At 38.6% G+C, this 22,017-nt stretch overlaps 1 protein-coding gene and 1 non-coding gene across 3 annotated transcripts in view; one reads left to right on the top strand and one right to left on the bottom strand.

Moving 5' to 3' along the window:
- ZRANB3 (zinc finger RANBP2-type containing 3) overlaps positions 1-22,017 on the bottom strand; it is a 285,634-nt gene that overhangs the window by 257,673 nt on the left and 5,944 nt on the right. The window contains exons 2-3 of one of the 2 annotated variants that reach the window (XM_039229949.1): positions 6,119-6,255; positions 2,108-2,275 (exon numbers count right to left, since the gene is read on the bottom strand). In XM_039229949.1, the coding sequence (XP_039085880.1) occupies positions 2,108-2,271 (164 nt within the window). In that variant the 5' untranslated portion in view covers positions 2,272-2,275; positions 6,119-6,255. The remainder of the gene's footprint in view (positions 1-2,107; positions 2,276-6,118; positions 6,256-22,017) is intronic. The other variant, XM_039229948.1, reaches the window with a different exon arrangement.
- LOC120230394 lies at positions 20,758-20,862 on the top strand. Its single transcript, XR_005527995.1, has one exon. It is a non-coding gene; the product is annotated as a U6 spliceosomal RNA (small nuclear RNA).

The raw sequence follows: 22,017 nt of genomic DNA, 5'->3' as shown, positions 1-22,017 counted from the left end.
GAATAACTGAATCATGATCTCTTATTAATAAAAAGATCTTTAAAAGCAGCCATCATGTAGCACAGATAGACACAAAATATATGAGATGTTAATGGAAAAATAGGATAGAATGAAAAGGTTAAGTTTAAGTCCAATAGACATTACAGAAAAAGAAAATAAACAGAACGGGTGAGAATCAATATTTAAAGAAATAACAGCTGAGAATTTTCCAGAATCAACATGACACAAATCCCAGATTAAAAATGCACAATAATCTCAGAGAGGAGATATAAAAAGAAAACCAGAATGAATAAATTAGAGTGAAACTGCAGAACTCCAAAGATGAAGAGAGAATCCTAAAATTAGAAATAGGAAAAGATCGGATCTAATCAGAAAAGACAGTTCATCTAAAAAGGAATGAAAATTAGACTGATTCTTTTTTTTTTTTTTTAATTATCAAACTGACAGAAAAGCCAAAAAGAACACTACAGTGAACACTCTTGTACCACTCACCAGATTCAGTGTTAACATTTTGGCTGACTCAGAGTCTCTCTAAACATACATATGTCCTTTCCTTTTGGGAAAATGTAGAAAGTAGGCTGGTCTCAGGATTCTACATTCCAAATTCCTTACCATGCATTTTCCAAGAACAAGAACATTCTATTCAACTACATCATTACCTCATCCACGATAATAGACATTAATTCAATAACATCACTCTAATAGAGACAGATCAATTTTTCCTATTTATCTTAAATATGCCCTCTTAAATATGTCCTTATTTTACTTATCCAGGATCTGATCAAGATTTATGTATTACTGGGGAACGTGGGTGGCTCAGTGACTCCGACTTCAGCTGACGTCATGATCTTGCAGTTCATGGGTTTGAGCCCCGCGTCCAGCTCTGTGCTGACAGCTCAGAGCCTGGAGTCTGCCTCAGATTGTGTGTCTCCCTCTTTCTCTGCCCCTCCCCTGCTCAGGCTCTGTTTCTCTCTCTCTCTCTCAAAAATGAATAAATGTTAAAAAAATATTTTTTCAACATTTATAGATTACTTTCAGATTTAAAACATCTTAGGTCTCTCTCAACTTAGGACATTCTCATCACTTCCCTTGGTTTTATCATGCTATTGTATCAGTTGAAAAGTTCAGGTCAATTGTCCAAAAAAAAAAAAAATCTCACATTCTGAACTGGTTTCACTGTTTCCTCATCATTAAAGGACCAGTAATTTGCGGGAAGAACACCAGTTAGGAATGTTGTATAATTCCTATGCAGCACATTATGCCTTTAGCTACACTGCTATTGGCTATATTAAAGGATCTTTTTGTAGTTTTTCTCTTTGTAATCAATAAGTCACCTGTAAAGTAAATTTTTGACACTCAAGAGCACACTTTTTAATGGCAACTAAGGTGGCACGTGGGTGACTCAATCAGTTAAGCATCTGATTTCGGCTCAGGTCATGATCTCATAGTTGGTGGGTTCGAGCCCTGTGTCGGGCTCTGTGCTGACAGCCAGCTGAGAGCCTGGAGCCTGTTTCAGTCTGTGACTCCCTCTCTCTCTGACCCTTCCCTGCTCAGGCTGTCTCTGTCTGTCTGTCTGTCTCTCTCTCTCTCTCAAAAATAAGTAAAGCATCAAAAAAAAATTAATGGCAACTATGAAAGACATTAAGTCAATACAATACAACCTTCAAAGTGTTAAGAAAAAAAAATGGCTATTAAAGTAGAGCTTTAGGAGAGCCTGGGTGGCTTAGTCAGTTAAGTGTCCGACTTTTAATTTCGGCTCAGATATTGATCTCAGAGTTGGTGAGATGAAGCCCCATGTTGGGCTCTGCACTAACAGTGCAGTGCCTGCTTGAGATTTCTCTCTGCTCCTCCTCCGTGCACACACACATGCTCTCTCTCTCAAAATAAATAAACTTTAAAGAATAATAGAGCTGTATTGTAAACTTAAGTATCATTCAAGAATGAAGGCAAAATACAATATACCCTAAAATTATTATTTCAAGATACAATAAAAAAAAATGGAAATACTATGTATATACAAAAAGAATGATTTGCACAGATCTTTGTTTTTTTATATATAAACTTGCCAGAACTTTATTTTTAGTTTGTCTTGAAAAAAGTACTTTACCTGCCATCTCTTCTGAGGGCAAAAGCAATCCCATCTTTCTGGAAAGGAAGCAGCTTTGCTCTTAGTTTGTCTGGCAAAAATTCCAATTGTTTATAAGACTCATTTGTCAAACAAGAATTCTGAGGTGCAACAGACTTCTTTATCTTATGAACTCTAGGCACCATGATCCTAAAAAAAAAAAAATCACAAAAGGGGAGGGGTGGGGAAAATGGTTATTACTAAGTATATTAGAGAATTAAACAAAAATAATTATATTAAAGTACTTAGACCAGTAGCCTTGATATACTATCTATATAGGCATAAATTGGTTAAATAACATTTGCGAAATGAGTTCTTAAGACAATTCAAAGCACTGAAGCCAAGAGCAGTTACTCAAAACACAATCTAGGCACACAGCATCCTTTATTTCAAAACTGAACCATAATATAACCATAATTCTGTTTTAAGCAATAAATGTTTTACTGAAAAGTTATAAATCAACTAGATTTTTTAACATTAAATAATTTTTTTTGAGGTAGAAAGCACAAGTGAGCTAAGGCAGAGAAAGAGAGAGAAAAGTGGGGTTCATCCAAAGCAGGGCTCGAGCTCACCCCAAGCAGGACTTCAGCTCACACTATAAGGGATTGGAACTCATGAACGGTGAGATCATGACCTGAACTGCAGTCAGATGCTTAATGATGACCCCTTTGGCACCTAAAACCTAAATAATTTTTAAAATAAGAAATGATTTCCTATAGAAAGTGGAATTCTTTTAAAATTAATCCTTTTACAGATGTACATTTTCATATCACACCAAATTTTCTAAGACTAGGGTAAAACTGTGGTATAAAAATTATAAAATACAAAAACATCAACTTCAAATTTATAATTATGTTAAGTCATTACCAAATGAGATTCATTTTTAAATATTAAAATGAATTCTTTTAAATCAAATGAATCCACTGTATAAACTCTGCCTGATTAGCACTTTCCTCACCACTGGGTTTCCGCAAATGTCATTTTAACTTTCCATATAAAAATTTCAATCAGAGGACTCTAGATGCTGGCGAGGATGTGGAGAAATGGGCACCCTCCTACACTGTTGGGTGGGAATGTAAATGGATGCAGCCCCTCTGGAAAACCGTGTGAAGGTTCCTCAAAAAATTTACAATAGAATTCCTCTATGATCCAGCAATAGCACTGCTAGGAATTTACCCAAGAGATACAGGAGTGCTGATGCATAAGGGGCACAGATACCCCAATGTTCATAGCAGCACTCTCAACGATAGCCAAAACATGGAAAGAGCCTAAGTGTCCATCCATGGACGAATGGATCAAGAATATGTGGTTTATCTATACAACGGAATACTACATGGTGATGAGAAAGAATGAAATCTGGCCATGTGTAGCAACATGGATGGACCTTGAGGGTGTTATGCTAAGCGAAATAAGTCAGGCAGAGAAGGACAGATACCATATGTTTGCACATATAGGAGGATTAGGAGGAACTTAATGAGGGATCGTGGGGGAGACGAAGGGGGGAAATAGTGGGGGAGAGAGAGGGAGGCAAACCATGAGAGACTCTTGAATGCTGAGAACAAACTGATGACTGATGGGTGTGGGGGGGAGGGAAAGTGGGTGATGAGCATGAAGGAGGGCACTTGTGGGAATGAACACTGGGTGTTCTATGGAAACCAATTTGACAATAAACTATTAAAAAAATAAATAAAAATTTCATATATCTGAAAAAAAAGTCATATGTCACTAAACTATAAAACTTCTCTAACAATACTTTGTATTTAAATTGTTTATGTACTTTTTTTTAACATTTTGATTTATTTTTGAGAGACAGAGAAAACGCAAGCAGAGGAGGAACAGAGAGAGGGAGACACAGAATCCAAAGCAGGCTCCAGGCTCCGAGCCGTCAGCAGAGAGCCCAACATGGGGCTCAAACTCACAGACCATGAGATCATGACCTGAGTTGAAGTTAGTCACCTAACCGACTGAGCCACCTAGGCACCTCTATTTTTATCTGTTTATACAGAATATCACTCTAGCTTCAAAACAAATTTCCTTTCTCTCAATTACTTGCAGATTTATAAAACTTTATGCCCCACCCAAAAAAATCATCAACCTCTGTATCCAATGTTTAAGAATCTTAACAATTCAACAAATATTTATTAATAACAAATATGTAAAACATGTCAGAATCCAGAGAAGCAAAGACCACACCCTCACAAAGCTTACATTTTTGAAGGGGAGACTAAAAATAAATAGGATAGGGGCGCCTGGGTGGCTTAGTCGGTTAAGCGTCCGACTTTCGCTTAGGTCATGATCTCGCGGTTTGTGGGTTCGAGCCCTTCTTCTGGCTCTGTGCTGACTGCCAGCTCAGAGCCTGGAGCCTGTTTCAGAGTCTGTCACTCCCTCTCTCTCTGACCCTCCCCTGCTCACGCTGTCTCTCTCTCTCTCTCTCTCTCTCCTAGAAATAAATAAAAATATTAAAAAAATAATAAATAGGATAATTAATTACAGTACAGTACAAATAATATGAAGGAACTTAAGAGAGTAATGACCACTTCAAGTAGGCTGACCAAGTAAGGACACTCCTATGATGAGCTTTGTCTATAGGTGAAGGGGGTAAAAGAGCCAACTAAGTTCAAAATTGAGAGAAGAGCACTCCAGGCAGACAGGATCAGTGGAAAGCCTCTATGTTGAGAAAGGAAGGAGTAATTTTAGAAACAGAAAGGAGGCCAGTGTGGCTGAACCAAGATAGAGAGTGGTAGAAGATGAAGCTATTGAGATAAGCAGCAGTAAAATCACCACCTCAAATTTATATAAGTCCTAAATGACCAATGGACTACTTACATCCAGGCACAGTTACCAAAAAAAGGAAAATTCCATACATCCCCATACATTCTCACCTTCCTCCATTAAAAACTGCCTCACTGCAGACAATCTCTATTCTGCAATCCTGCCCACTGCTCCTTTGCAGTATATTCAGTAAAGTTCTATCTACTTTGTTCAGCCTCAGGTGAATTCTTTCACTGCCCTTGCCAACAGCCCCCACCCTATTGTGGCTCCACATTTGGGAGCTCCCATTCAATTGGGAGAGACACCACGTTGATATGACAAACACAATACAAAAAAATATATATACAAGTCATTTTCTCTTATTCATGGGTAAGCAACATTATTAACAAACCTAACACAGGAATAAATTAAAAGCCTAAAATTTTAAGACATTTAAAACAGGCTTAATTTAGGGGCGCCTGAGTGGCTCAGTCGGCTAAGCAGCCAACTTCAGCTCAGGTCGTGATCTCACAGTTCATGGGTTTGAGCCCTGAATCGGGCTCTGTGCTGACAGCTCAGAGCCTGGAGCCTGCTTTGGATTCTGTGTCTCCCTCTCTCTCTGACCCTCCCCTGCTCACACTCTGTCTCTCTCTCTCAAAAATAAATAAACATTAAAAAAGATTTTTTAATAAATAAAATGGGATTATTTTAGGCACCTGGGTGGCTCAGTCAGTTGAGCATCAGAATGGATTTTAGCTCAAATTATGATCGCACCATTCATGAGACTGAGCCCTGGGTTAGGTTCATGCTGATTAAGCTTGGTCCCTGCCTGTGATTCTCTCTTTACTTTTATTTATTTAATTAATAAACTTTAGGGGCACTGGGGTGGCTCAGTCGGTTGAGCAATCGACTTTGGCTCAGGTCATGATCTAGCAGTTCACGAGTTCGAGCCCTGCATCGGGCTCTGTGCTGACAGCTCAGAGCCCGGAGCCTGCTTCGGATTCTGTGTCTCCCTCCCTCTCTCTCTTCCCCTCCCCTGATCATGATCTGTCTCTGTCTCTCTCTCTCAAAAATGAAAAAACATTTTAAAAAATTAAAAATAAATAAACTTGAAATAAATAAATTAAATGGGCTTATTTTAGGAATGCAATGCTAGTTAAACTTTTAAAACTCGATGAAACCCAAAATAATGTTGAAAAAAATGAAGTTGGAGAGCTTATACTTCCTGGTTGTAAAACTTACCACAAAGCTACCAAAGACAGTGTAGTTAGTACTAGCTTGATGACAGAGAGATCAGTGGAATAGATTTGAGATTCCAGAAAGAAACTCTTACATTCATGGTTACTTGATTTTTCGTGGGTGCCAAAACAATTCAATCTCTGAAATGAATCAAAGAACAGTCAAAATGGATCAAAAACTAAAATGTAGAAGCCAGAATGGTAAAATTCTTTTTTTTTAATTTTTAAAAATGTTTTATTTATTTCTGAGAGAGACAGAGAGAGACAGACAGACAGACAGACAGTGTGAGCAGGGGAGGGTCAGAGAGAGAGGGAGACACAGAATTCGAAACAGGCTCCAGGCTCTGAGCTAGCTGTCAGTACAGAGCCCAATGCAGGGCTCAAACCCACGAACTGTGAGATCATGACCTGAGCTGAAGTTGGACACTTAACTGACTGAGCCACCTAGGCGCCCCCAGAACGGTAATTCTTAAACAACAAAGAAATAAAAACCTTTACAGCTGTGAATAAAACCATCAAGGAAGTGAAGAAAACCCAAAGAAGGGTAGACAGTCTTGGCAAATTATGTCTGACAAAAACGGATACCCAGAGTATATAAAGACAACCCTATCTAAAAATGGGCAAATATACGAACAGACATTTCTCCAAAGAATGTTTATAAATGGTCAGTAAGCACACAAAAGATGTTTAACATCATTAGTAGGAATAAAACTGCAAATCAAAACCAAAATGAGACACTTCACACTCATGAGGATGGCTAATAAAAAAGAAAAAAAGATAGGTAAATTCTACTTTTAGGTATACACTCAAAACAAATGTAAAACATTTAAGCACACAAAAACTTGCTTAAACATTTTCGTAACAGCATTATTCATAATAGTTAAAAAGAGAAACAAACAGAATGTCCACCAAATGATGAAGTGATAAAGAAAATACAGTCTATCCATACAATGGAGTATAATATGACAGTAAAAACCAATGAAATCCTGATACATGCTAACATGAATGAACCCTGAAAATACTAAACTAAGTGACAGAAGCCAAGGTCCAAACTAGGCAAATACATTCAGACAGAAAGTAAATGAGTAGCTGCCTAAGGCTAGAGTCTGGACAGTGGGTGGGAAGAGTAGGGTGGCTGAGAACAGAGAGCAACTGCTAATGAGTACTGGATTTCTTTTTAGAGTGATGAAAATGTTCTAAAATTAGACTGCAATGATGGTTCCAAAACTCTATGAATATATAAAAACTCACAGAATTGCAAAATGAGTGAATTTTATGGTATGCGAATTATATCTCAATTAAGCTGTTAAAAAATGCACTGTGAAAAATCACTGTAATTCTCAAAAATAAGAAGTCATACAGTCATCTCACCATTGGGGAAAAAGAATCTGATAAAATTCAAAACTCATTTAGAACAAAAGCTACCTAACATAGGAAAAATAGGAGAGAACTTAATTCACATGATGAAAGTTTTTACCAAAAACCTTCAGCAAATATCATACTTAAGGTAACATGTTGAGAGCTTTCCCTCCAAGACCACCAAAGACACAAATATGCCTATTATTGCCAATTTTATTTAACAGTGGAAATCACCTCATTTGAATAAGACAAAAGGAAAAGGTGAAATAAGAAATATAAATTAAAATTCGGTTCCAGTCCAAGACATTTCTTTGTGTCTTCTTCAATTTCCTTCATAAGTTTTCTATAGTTTTCATCATACAGATCTCTTGTGTCCTTGGTTAGGTTTATTCCGAAGTATTTTATGGTTTTTTGTGCAATTGTGAATGGGATCAGTTTCTTGATTTCTCTTTCTGTTGCTTCATTATTGGTGTATAAAAATGCAACCGATTTCTGTACGTTGATTTTGTACCCTGCAACTTGGCTGAATTCTTGGATCAGTTCTAGTAGGCTTCTGGTGGAGTCTGTCGGGTTTTCTATGTAGAGTATCATGTCATCTGCGAAGAGTGAAAGTTTGACTTCCTCTTTGCCAATTCTGATGCCTTTGATTTCCTTTTGTTGTCTGATGGCTGATGCTAGGACTTCCAGCACTATGTTAAACAACAGTGGTGAGAGTGGACATCCCTGTCGTGTTCCTGATCTCAGGGGGAAAGCTCTCAGTTTTTCCCCGTTGAGGATGATGTTAGCTGAAGGCTTCTCATAGATGGCTTTGATGATGTTTAAGTAGGTTCCTTCTATCCCAACTTTCTCGAGAGTCTTTATTAAGAAGGGATGCTGTATTTTGTCAAATGCTTTTTCTGCATCTATTGACAGGATCATATGGTTTTTATCTTTTCTTTTATTGATATGATGTATCACACTGATTGATTTGCGAATGTTGAACCAGCCCTGTAACCCAGTGACGTAGGGAAACCCTAAACTTACGTCCTCCATGAACACACCAATTCTATGCCTATGTACAGAATAATTCCTCCTGAAGAAGAACTGAGGGCTGGCTGAACAACTTCTACAAAACAAAAGATAAGCCACTTCAAGAAAGGCAAGAGAGATAAAGACATGGTAACAAGGAAACCCAACCTCTGATGGTGTCAACTTCATAAGGGATGGTACTGACTGACCTCGAGCAGATTCATCTGCCCTAGGGCACAGGAAAAAAAAAAAGTCATGGTTTAAAAGGGCAACTACAATATAAAGGAACCAGCCCTAGACCCCTGCTGAATGGTGGGAAGCTACTGGAACTATCTTCAAGTAGGAGAGGCTGGCAAGTCTAACATTTATGCACATCCTCCACCTTGAGAGTCCACATAGGAGAAGGGTCCAGGCGCCAGAGCCAGCTTACCACATCAGCACACACCAAGTCCCTGGCCCACATCAGCCTGAGTCACAGAAGAAAATATCGGGGTTTGAAAAGAGAAGCTAGTATGTAAACTACCCAGCCACAGAATTCCATCAAACAGCAAGGGAACTACTGGAACTCTCCAAAATGGAGAGGCTGCAGAGCATCACAGTTTACATTCAGTTTCCATCCTGGCAGCGTGGATGTGGGCACCTCAGGAGGCCTATTCCTTCAGTGAGCCACGGGGCCCTAGCCCACACCAGCCCCAGCCATCCCACCAAAACAACCTCAGAGCAGCACACACAAGGTCCATGTATGTCAGCACTTGCTTACAACTCCAGCCATACTGTCTAGGTGATACAGGTGTAAAGCACCCCAGAGCACTCCAGGCCTGCACCACTTTAGCTCCAGGCAGCTTGTTAGGGCACCCCCCAGGGCAGAGTGCTCTAAGACCTCCTGGCTCACACCTGCTTAAGGCTCCATCCATCCATCCATCCATCCAAGGTGCCCCCTCCACAGTGTCCCAGGAATCCCCAGCCCATGCCCACATCAGTTTGAAACACCTGCTAAAAGCACAAAGGAACACCTCAGGAAACCACTGTCCCCAACTTGCCAAGGTTCCAGCCACCTTGCCAGGGCAGCCTCTGCATGAGCATCCAGGACACTCCAACCTCTACAAGCCTCAGCTCTTGTCACCCTACCTGGGAACCCTCTGTGATGAGTATCCTGGGACATCCTGATTTGCACCCACTCCAGCTTCAACCACCTCCCTCCTACGTGAAGAGCCCTGAGAAATGCCACAGCCTGTGTGCACTTCAGCTACAACTATCATGCCAGGGTGCCCGGGTGTCCCATGCATGTAGCACAATGGGAAACGCTGGCCTGGGCCCTGCTTTCGTTCCAGCTGCCCAAACAGGACACACTGTATGCAGCACGCCCTGGGACACTGTGGTTTCCACCCACTTCAACTTCAGCTATCCTGTCCAAGTGCCTTCTGGCAGAGAAGCCAGGGACTGCACTGGCCCACAACCACTTCAGCTTTAGCGGTCCTACCAAGGCATCCTCTACACAGAGTGCCAAGACACTCTGGCTAGCATGCACTTCACCTTCAGCTGTCCTGCCAGGGTGCCTTCTACACAAGGAGCCCTGAGACCACCCCAACATATGCCCACTTTAGCTGCGGCCATCATACCAGGTCGGCTCCAATACATAGTGCCCCAGACACCCCAACCCACCCCAGACACAGCTCCAGCCATCCAGCCAAAGTCACTAGGCATACACAGTCTACACAGAGGATGACCATATACAAGACCATTCCTTCAAATTTAGGAGAATCAGCTGTATCACCTAATTCATAGAAACAAACTCAGAAAGTCAAGCAAAATGAGACAGAGAAACATGCTCTAAATGAAAGAACAAAACAAAACCTCAGAAAAAGAACTAAATGGAACAGATAAGCAATATGATTGATAAAGAATTCAAGTAATGATCATAAAAACGCTTACTGGACTGAAGAGAAGAGTGGAAAAAACTTAGAATTTTGACAGATAGAAAATATAAAAAAAATAACCAGAGCCGAGAAATACACTAAATGAAATGGAAATTATATTACAGGGAAACAACAATACATTAGAAGATGTAGAAAAACAGATTTGTGATCTGGAAGACAGAATAATGAAATACCTGTGCTAAACAGCAAAAATATAATAATAATTTTAATAAATAAGGATAATTAGGGGATCTCTTATACAAGACCAAACGAACATTCACATTATACATTATACAAGTCTCAAAAAGAAAAGGCATATAACTTATTTTAAAAATAAGAGATGAGGGGCGCCTGGGTGGCTTAGTTGGTTAAGCATCCGACTTTCGCTTAGGTCATGATCTCGCAGTTCGTGGGTTCGAGCCCCACATCGGGCTCTGTGCTGACTGCCAGCTCAGAGCCTGGAGCCTGTTTCGGAGTCTGTGACTCCCTCTCTCTCTGACCCTCCCCTGCTCACGCTCTCTCTCTCTCTCTCCTAGAAATAAATAAAACATTAAAAATAATTTAAAAATAAGAGATGAAAAATTCCCTTACCTATGAAAGAAGAGACATGCAGGTTCCTGAAGCATAGAGAATTCCAAAAAAGATGGCCCAAGAAGGTGCATACCATGACACATAATAACTAAAATGTCAAAGGTTAAAGATAAAGAACAAATTTAAAAATCAGTAAGAAAAAAGTAAAAAGTTACACACAGGGGAAACACCAAAGGCTATTAGCCAATTTCTCAGCAGAACCTTTGTGGGCCAGAAATGAGTGGCATGATATATTCAAAGTGCTGAAAGGAGAAAAGACAAAAAATGGGGTACTTGCATAATTATCATTGAGAATTGAAGGAGAGATAGAGTTCCCAGAATAACTAAAGTTAAAGAAGTGTTATCACCACTAACACAGTCTTCCAAGAAATCTTAAAGGGAATTCTTTAAGTGGAAAAGAGAGGTTCATGATTAGAAGTGAGAAAATTATGACTATAACTAGGTAAAATATGACATCATATAAATAAAACATGTAAAGCATGAGTAAAAAGAGTTCTTCTAGAACTTCCAACGTGTTCAGACTTAAGTGGCCATCAACTTAATACAGTCTGATATATAATTAGGACAATATATATGAGCCTCATGATAACCACAAACACACCTATAATACACAAACAATAAAAAGAAAGCCAAGCATACTACTAGAGAAAGTAATCAATCACTAGGAAGAGAGCAAAAGAAAGAAAAAAAAGGACAGAGAAGACTAACAAAAACAGCAAGAAACAATTCACAAAGTGGAAAGAGACACACACCTATCAATAATTACTGTAAATGTAAATGGACTAAATGATCCAATCAAAAGGATATGGGGGGCAGAAAAGTTAAAAAAAAAAATACCCATGCACATACTGCCAACAAGAGACTCCCTTCAGACCTAAAAAGACACAGAAACTGAAAACTAAAGTAAGGAAAAACATATTCCATAAAAATGGAAGGGAGAAAAAAGCCAGGGTACCAATACCTGTGCCAGACAAATCATATTTTAAAATACAACATGGGGCACCTGAGTGGCTCAGTCAGTTAAGCTTTCGACTTTGGCTCAGGTCACGATCTTGTGGTTTGTGAGTCTGAACCCACATTGGGCTCTGTGCAGACAGCTCAGAGCCTGGAGCCTGCTTCGGATTCTGTGTCTCCTTCTCTCTATCTGCTCCTCCCCCACTCACACTGTCTCTCAAAAATGAATAAATGTTAAAAAAATTTTTTTTTAAACTAACAATGTAGGGGTGACTGGGTGGCTCAGTCAGTTAAGCAGCTGACTTTGGCTCAGGTCATGATCTCATGGTTCGTGGTTTTGAGTCCCACATCGGGCTCTGTGCTGACAGCCAGCTCAGAGCCTGGAGTCTGTTTCAGATTCTGTATCTCCCTCTCTCTCTGACCCTCCCCTGCTCACGCTGTCTCTCTGTCTCTCAGAAATAAATAAAAAACATTAAAAAAAATAAATAAAAATAAAACTAACAATGTAATGGAAGACAAAGAAGCACACTACATGATGATAAAGGAGATAATCCAACAAGGATATAGAACAACTGTAAGTACCTATGTACCCAATGATGGATTAGCAAAACACCTAACACAAACGTTAATACAGATAAAGGGAGAAATTACAGTAATACAATAGTAGTAGGAGACTTTAACACCTCAATTATATAAAGGGTAGTTCATCCAGGCAGAAAACCAATAAAGAAACACTACCCTTTTAAAAAATTTTTTAAAAGTTTTTTATTTTTGAGCAGTGCTTTTTTTTTTTTTTTAATGTTTTATTTATTTCTAGGAGAGAGAGAGAGACACAGCGTGAGCAGAGGAGGGTCAGAGAGAGAGGGAGTCACAGACCCCGAAACAGGCTCCAGGCTTTGAACTTGCAGTCAGCACAGAGCCCGACGCGGGGCTCAAACCCACGAACCGCAAGATCATGACCTAAGCAAAAGTTGGATGCTTAACCGACTAAGCCACCCAGGCGCCCCTATTTATTTTTGAGAGACAGAGACAGAGCACAAGTGAGATAAAGGCAGAGAGAGAGAGAGGGAGACACAGAATCTGAAGCAGGCTCCAGGCAGTGAGGAACCTACTTTGGATTCTTTCTCTCCTTCTTTCTCTGCCCCTCCTATGTGCTCTCTTTCTCAAAATAAATAAACTTTTAAAAAACAGTAATAAAAATGTTTTAAATACCTATTATCCTCACACTAGTCCAAAAAATAGAAGAGGAAAAAAAGCCTTAGAAATTCATTCTATTAGGTCAGCATTACCCTGATACCAAAGAAACTACCAAAAAAAGAAAACTATAGGCCAACATCCCTGAACATAGGTGTAAAAATCTTCAACAAAATATTAGCAAACTACGTTCAACAATACATTAAAAAGATCATTCACCATGACCAAGTGGGACAAGGACATAAGAATCATTCAATATTAGCAAATCAATCAACGTGATATGCCACAATCAACAAAATTAAGGCTAAAAATCATATGATCATCTCAATAGATGCAGAAAAAGCATTTGACAAAATTCAACTTCATGATAAAACATTCAACATTCAACATTCATGATAAAAAAAAAAACCTCCCAAACTAGGTTTATAAGGAACATACTTAAACATAATAAATGCTATATATGCAAAATCTCACAGCTGATATTATACTCAATGGTGAAACACTAAGAGCTTTTCCTCTAAGATCAGAAACAAGACAAAAATGTCCACTCTTGCCACTTTTAACCAAACCAGTATTGGAAATCCTAGCCACAGCAATCAGATAAGAAAAAGAAATAAAAGGTATCCAAATTGCTAAGATAGTAATTTTCACTATTTGCAGATGACATAATACTATACATAGAAAACTCTACATATTTGACATAAAACTATTACAAGTAATACATGAAATCAGTAAAGTTGAAGGATACAAAATTAATAAACATTTATCACTTGCATTTCTATACACTAATAACAAAGTAGCAGAAAGAGAAAACTAACCCATTTATGATTGCAGCTTAAAATATCTAGAAATAAACTTAACACAGAGGTGAAAGACTTACTTTGCAAACTACAAAACATTGAAGAAACTGAAGATGACAGAAACAAAAAGGAAGATATTCTATGCTTGTGTATTCAAAGAATACTGTTAAAATGTCCCAACTACCCAAAGCAGTCTACAGATGCAATGCAATCCCTATGAAAATACCAACAGCATTTTCCACAAAACTCCTAATAAATAACCCTAAAAATTGTATGGACCCACCAAGACCCTGAAAAACCAAAGGAATCTTAAGAAAGAACAAAGCTTGAGGTATCACAGTCATTTATTTCAAGATATACTACGAAACTATAGAAATCAAAACAGTGTGGTACTGGCAAAAAAATAGACCCACAGATCAATGCATTGGAATAGAGAGCCCAGAAATAAACCCATGCTTACCTGGTCAAGTAATTTATAACAAAGGAGGGAAGAATATACAATAAGGAAAAGATAGTATGTTCAATGAATGGTATTGAGAATTTTGGACAGCCACATGTAAAAAAATGAGACACTTTTTCACTCATCCAAAAAACAAAAACAAAAATTAAAAAAACAACCAAAAACCTCAAAATGGATTAAAGACCTAAATGTTAGAATGAAACAATAAAACTCCTAAAAGAAAACAGAAGCAGTAATTTCTTTGACTTTGGCCTTTGCAACACTTTTCTAGATATGTCTCCTCAGGCAAGGGAAATAAAACCAAAAATAAACTATTGGGATGACACCAAAATCGAAAGCATTTGCACAAGAAAGGAAATCATCCACAAAACAAAAAGGCAACCTAGTGAGGGCACCTGGGTGGCTCAGCCAGTTAAGCATCCGACTTTGTTTGGCTCAGGTCATGATCTTGCAGTCTTGTGAGTTTGAGCCCTGTGTCAGGCTCTGTGCTGACAGCTCAGAGCCTAGAGCCTAGAGCCTGCTTCGGATTCTGCATCTCCCTCTCTCTGCCCCTCCCCTGCTTGTGCGCGCTCTCTCTCTCTTTCTCAAAAATAATTAAACATTAGAAAAAAATGTTTTCTAATTTTAAAAAAAGGCAACCTAATGAATGGGAAAAGAGAATTGCAAATAATTTATTTGGTAAGACGTTAATATCCAAAATATGTAAAGAACTTACACAACTCAACACCAAAAAAAAACAAATTGGATTAAAATATGGGCAGAGGACCTGAATAGACATTTGTCCAAAGAAGATATCCAGATAGCCAATGGACACATGAAAAGATGCTCACCATCATAATCATCAAGGAAATACAAATCAAAACCACAATGAGATATCACCTTAACCTTGTCAAACTACCTAGACTCATAAAGATAAGAAATAGCGTTAGTGAGGATGTTAAAAAAAAAAAACAAAAAACCTCATACACTCTTGGTGGGAATGTAAATTACCCCAGCTACTGTGAAAAACAGTATGGAGGTTCTCAAAAAATTAAAAATAAAATTACCATATGATCCAGTAATTCCTCTAGTAGGTATTTTCCCAAAGAAAACAAAAACACCAATTCAAAACGATATACACACCCTATTTATTGCATCATTACTTATAAGCCAAGATATGGAAGAAACCCAAGTGTCCATCAATAGATGAAGGAAAAAAGAAGTTGTGATATGTATACAAAAGACTATTAACTCAGCCGTAAGAGGTTAAGATCTTACCATTAGCAACAACATGGATGGACCTAGAGACTATTACACTAAATGAAGTTAGACAAAGAAAGACAAGTACTGTATGATTTCACTTATATGTATAATCTAAAAAGCAAATGAATAAACATATAAGCAAACAAAAAGCAGAAACAGACCCATAAATAGAATATACCCATGGCTCCAGTAAGGGAGGGGAGGAAATGGGCAAAATGGGTGAAGGAGGGCAAGAGATCACAGGCTTCTAGTTAGAAAACAAGTACGTCACAGGGATAAAAGGTACAACATAAGGAGTATAGTCAATAGTACTGTAGGGGCGCCTGGGTGGCTTAGTCGGTTTAGCGTCCGACTTTCGCTTTGGTCATGATCTTGCGGTTCGTGTGTTCGTGCCCCTCGTCGGGCTCTGTGCTGACTGCCAGCTCAGAGCCTGGAGCCTGTTTCAATCTGTGACTCCCTCTCTCTCTGACCCTCTCCTGCTCACGCTGTCTCTCTCTCTCTCTCCTAGAAGTAAATAAAACATTAAAAAAAAAAAATAGTACTGTAATAGTTGCATAATGACAGATGGCAGCTACACTTATGGTGAGCATAGCATAATGTATAGACTTGTCAAATTACTAAGTTGCAAACCCAAAACTAATGTAACACTTTGTGTCAACTATAGTTCAAACAAAAATATTAAATAATCGGACACCTGCATGGCTAAGATGGTTGAGCATCCGACTTTGGCTCAGGTCATGCTTTTGCAGTTTGTGAGTTCAACACAATACCACCACCACCCCGCCGCCCCCCCGCCCATCAGGCTCTGTGATCATAGCCTGGAGCCTGCTTTGGATTCTGTGTCTCCCTCTCCCTCACCAGCTTGCACTCTGTCTCTCTCTTAAAAATAAAAAATTAAAAAAAAAATTAAAAAATATATTAAATAAAAAATAAAAATCTAACAGATGACAGAGCAGGATTATATACATAGAATTAAAACAATTTATACATAGATTTATAAGCAAATATAGTAAGGTTGATGAATACATAATCAATATACACAATCATGTTCCTCTATTCAGGTAAAAAGCAGAAAATAAAATTTTAAACTGATACCATTCTCAAGAGTATCAAAAACTACAAATCTTAGGGGCAACTGGATGGCTCAGTTCGTTAAGCGTTGGACTTCGGCTCAGGTCATGATCTCATGGTTGGTGGGTTCTGGCCCCATTTCAGGTTCTGTGCTAACAGCTCAGAGCCCAGAGCCTGCATCAAATTCGGTGTCTCCCTCTTCTCTGTCCCTCCCCCACTCACTCTCTATCAAAAATGAATGTTAAAAAAATTTTTTTAAAAAACCTACAAATCATAGAAATGAATCTAATAAAAAAAAATAAAAAATCTAAAAACACAAGTAGAAGACCTGTAAGCAGAAAAATTGTAAAAGATTTTTTAGTAAAATTAAATGAGACATAAAACAAAGAAGTGATAACCCTGTTAATAGATTGGAACTGATTATAATATAACAAACTCTTGAGATGATATGACATGTCACTGAAACAACATGAACATCAGCAAAAACAGGTCCAGTTATTAGTTACTAAGGTGGGGAAAGAACTGATGTTTTCAGGGATGCCTATCATATAATAGTGTCTTCTATGTGCCAAGAACTTGAACATATGTTGGCTAATTTAATACTGACAACTATATGACAAGAACTATATTCTTCACTAATGAGGAAACTATGACACTGGGTAGGAAAGCCAGGATCCAAATGCAAGCTTATATGGCTACAAAACCTAAAAAGAAGGGGCGCCTGGGTGGCTCAATCAGTTAAGCGTCCGACTTCAGCTCATCATGAACTCACAGTTCATGGGTTTGACCCCCGCATTGGGCTCTGTGCTGACAGCTAGCTCAGAGCCTGCAGCCTGCTTGAGATTCTGTATCTCCCTCTCTCTCTGACCCTCCCCTGCTCCCACTATCTCTCTCTCTCTCTCTCAGAAATAAATAAAAACATTAAAAATTTAAAAAAAAAACCCACAAAACCTAAAAAGAAGTAAATCTTCATCCAAAGAATTTACACACAATAAAAAATCATAGGGCATGTGAGTGGCTCAGTCGGGTAAGTGTCCAACTCTTGATTTTGGCTCAGGTCTTGTTCTCATGGTTCGTGAGATCGAGCCACATGTTGGGCTCTACACTGACTACATGGAGCCTGCTTAGGATTTTCTCTCTCTCCTTCTCTGCCCCTCCCCCTCATCCGCGCGCATGGTCTCTCTCTCTCTCTCTCACAAAATAAATAAACATTAAAAATAAATAAATGAAACAACCCAAAACCAAAGAGATAAAGCCAAAAAACCCCAAATTTTATCTTGATGTAGGCTTCTAGGAAAATGGGGTATGCAATCACTGGGAAAAATGGTTTGATGATTTCCTAAATAACTAGATATCCAACTGCCATCTTACTTAGCAATGGTACTCCTGAGCATTAATCCTAGAGAAACCAAAACTTCTGTCTACAAAAAAGTAAAAAATTTAAAAACACTATTCATGAATATTTACAGTAGTTTTATTCATAACAGCCAAAAACTAGGAAGAACTCAGACACATTCCAGTGGGTGAATGGTCAAACGATGGTACATCCAAATCACGGAACACTACTCAGCAATAAAGAGGGACAACCGATATAAACAACAATCTGAATGAATCTCCAGAGAATTATGCTGAGTTTAAAAAAAAAAAAAGCCAATCTCCAAAAGTTGCATGTTTGTTGATTCCATTTATATAACACTACTGCAATGTCAAAATTATAAAAATAGATAACAGATTAGTAGTTGCCAGGGGTGAAGGTGGAGGGACAGGAGAGACACATGCTATGGAAAGGCAACATGAGGTTTCCCTGTGGGATGCAATTGTTTTCTTTCTTGATTATGTCAATATCCTGGTTTTGATATTGTACTATAGTTCTATAAGCTATTACCATTGAGGAAAACTGAGTAAAACATATACAGGATCCTTTTGCATTATTTTTCCTAAGAGTAAGTGAATTTACAATGATTTCAAAATAGAAAGTTTAATTTCAAAAAATGGGGGGAAACACTCTGGCTTAACACATACCAATGGATCTCAAAGTTTGGAATAATGAGGTCCACAAAGATAAAAGTCCAAGACCATGTAGCTAGTGAAAGAGATAAAACATATCTGGGTCTTTGTTTTCTTTTCAACACAGGAATGTACCGCCTCTGCTTCAGAACTAAATCACAGTGAAAATGTCTATTTTAAACCGTCAAAAGAACTACAGTAAAAAACAAGTAGGGGCGCCTGGGTGGCTTAGTCGGTTGAGCGTCCGACTTTCGCTTAGGTCATGATCTCGCGGTTTGTGGGTTTGTGCCCCGCGTCGGGCTCTGTGCTGACTGCCAGCTCAGAACCTGGAGCCTGTTTCAGTCTGTGACACCCTCTCTCTCTGACCCTCCCCTGCTCACGCTGTCTCTCTCTCTCTCTCCTAGAAATAAATAAAAATATTAAAAAAAAATAAGTAATCATCTAATAAGTTTTATTCCTGAATTCCATTCTTTCATGCATTTAACAAAAATATATTTGGGCATTTACATGGGGCAAACACTGCAAAAAGTTCTGGATACATAGTAAAAAAAAAAAATAGCTATAGTTTTGAAGAAGTACTATAAGGAAAGTACTAGGTGTTAAGGAAAAATATAACAAAAACTCAGTTTTCAGATTTGGAAGTTTGGAAGGCTTCCTAAGAGATACACACATCAAAGCTGAGATATAAAGAATACACAATAACCACACAAGAAGCACACACAAAGGCCCTGATTTGGAAACAAAAGAGAGTAGGCAGGAATTCTCAGCCTTCATCTTACTGGATGTACCCGTAAATCATTCCCTCCACATTAAATTATGTTTTTCACTTGACTCTTAATACCACATCCTCATGGTTTCTATCATATCTCAATTTTCACTCCTGCTCAGTCTAAATCGTGCTGGTTCTTCCTCATCTCCCTGCCCATATAAGTTTTGAAAGTACCAGGGCTCAGTTCTTAGTGATGCTTGCTCTATCATTTAGAGATATTATTAGCATATCAGTTTTAAATATTACCTCTATGCCAATGACTCCCACAATTACATATATTTTTAATGTTTATTTTTGAGAGAGACAGAGAGACAGAGAGAGAGAGAGAGAGAGAGAGAGAGAGAGAGAGAGAAAGCAAGCAGGGGAGGGGCAGAGAAAGAGAGGGAAACAGAATCTGAAGTAGGGTCCAGGCTCTGAGCTGTCAGCACAGAGCCGGATGCAGGGCTGTAACTCATGAACCACGAGATCACGATGTGAGCCAAAGTCAGAAGCTTATTAACCAACTGAGCCACTCAGGCACCCCTGACTCCCACATTCACATATGGAGATCAGATCTCTCCTGAGCTTCAGACTCCTATATCTAACCGAACATCTCTACATAGCAGTCTAATGGGCATCTCAAACTGAACATGACTAAAGCTGAACCCTCAGTCTTTTTCTCAAACCGTATTCCATCCTCAATCTTCCTCATCTCATCTTTCCATTTGTTCAAACCAATTCCTTGACTCCTTTCAGTGTCTCATCCAGCATATCCAATCCATCAGCAGCCCCTGTTAGTTTCAAAATATACCTGGAATCCACCATTCATTTCCTACCACCTTCAAATCTACTCACCTGATCTGAGTCACTTTATTTCTAGTCTGAATCCTGTAAGAATCTGATATCCCAATGTCCACCTCCCTCTCCACACTCTCTTCTCAACGTTGCAGTCAGCGAGATACTTTGAAAAATTAAGTCTGACCATAGTATTCCTCAGAACTGCTCAGTGGTTCCCAGTTTTACTCAGATAAAAGCTCTATTAATATAGAAATAGCCCTTCAACAATATGCTCCCATTCCTATTACCCATCCACCTTACCTTTTCTTCTCTGTCACAGTGATGTCCTTACATGTTTCTGCTTTGAATTCTGCACTAGCTGGTCCATCTGCTTATACCACTCACCCTCAATTTATGTACATGACTACTTCTCTTGATTCTTTCGAGAGTCTTTTCTGAAACGTCAAACTTTCAATGTAAACTTGACTTGCCTGCTGTATTTAAAATCCAACTCTTGTGCTTGCTTCAACAGCACATATACTAAAAGTGGAATGATAGAGAAGATTAGCATGGTCCCTGAACAAGGACGCCATGCAAATTCAAGAAGTGTTACATATTTCTGAGAGAAGGAATTTTATAATTGTGGCAAAATGTTAACAATATGTGATTCTGGGTCTTGGCACCATTCTTGTGACTCTCTTTATGTCTTAAATTATTTCAGAACACAAGTTTAAATTTTTAAAAACAAGAAACAAACGAGAATTGCAACTCCTTATTATCTCTTCCCTAGCCTACATTTTCTTTCTTGACAGCACTTATCACCTTGTAAAACACTGTATGATTTAGGTACCTGCAACAGTTTGCTATATTGTTATATAGCTTATTGTCTGTCTTTCCACACTAGGGTATAAGCTCCATAATGACAGACTCTTGCCCATTTTGGTTCCTGCTGTAGTCCATGCACCTTGAGCAGTCAGTACCTGGCACTAAGCCTCAATATCATTTGCTGTATTAAAGTTTCAAAGGACGGGGGGCCACGATTAGAGAGACTAAGAGGTGGAATACTTCTAGAGATGAGAAAATATAAAGTGGGACTGCAGGAGTTTATGGCTAAACTACTGTGGAAATAAAATTCACAGAACACACAGCATTCGAGGAACTAGAAACTAGCATGTTATATCACTTGGGCTGTACATGCAAATATAGAAGTCACCCTGGGGCACCTGGGTGGCTCAGTCGGTTAAGCCTCCAACTTCAGCTCAGGTTATGATCTCATAGTTCATGGGTTTGAGCCCCGCACTGGGCTCTGTGTGGACAGCTGACTCTGGAGCCTGCTTGGGATTCTGTGTCTCCCTCTATCTGTCCCACCGCCGCTCAAGATTGGTCTCTCTCTCAAAAATAAATATACATTAAAAAATTTAAAAAAAAGAAAGAAGGAAAGAAAAAGAAATTAAGAAAGAAGTCACCCTAAGTAGAAAGACAGTAAGCCAAATTCAAGTTACAGTAGGAAAATCAGGAACATAGTTTGCAGAGTGATTAAGGCTAGACTAAATATAGATTAGGGCTTCCTATTAGGATATTAGGGTATGAGAACACACAAGAAAGTTCTAAGATAGAAAGGATGCATATATGTGGAAAATTCTGCCCCAGAGTATCAAGCAATTCTTCTGTTCAATGTAAGATCATGTTCAGTTAATCTAGGTAACTAAATTTCAAAAATTCATCCTAGACAAACAAAAATTGTCAGTGGAAATGGTTCCAAGTACTACGGCAACT

The sequence above is a fragment of the Hyaena hyaena genome, unplaced genomic scaffold (genome assembly GCF_003009895.1).
Source record: "Hyaena hyaena isolate Hyena2069 unplaced genomic scaffold, ASM300989v1 scaffold_41, whole genome shotgun sequence".
Classification (NCBI taxonomy): Eukaryota; Metazoa; Chordata; class Mammalia; order Carnivora; family Hyaenidae; genus Hyaena; species Hyaena hyaena.
Note: the sequence above shows the minus strand (reverse complement) of the source record. Positions and strands in the feature narration are given on the sequence as shown.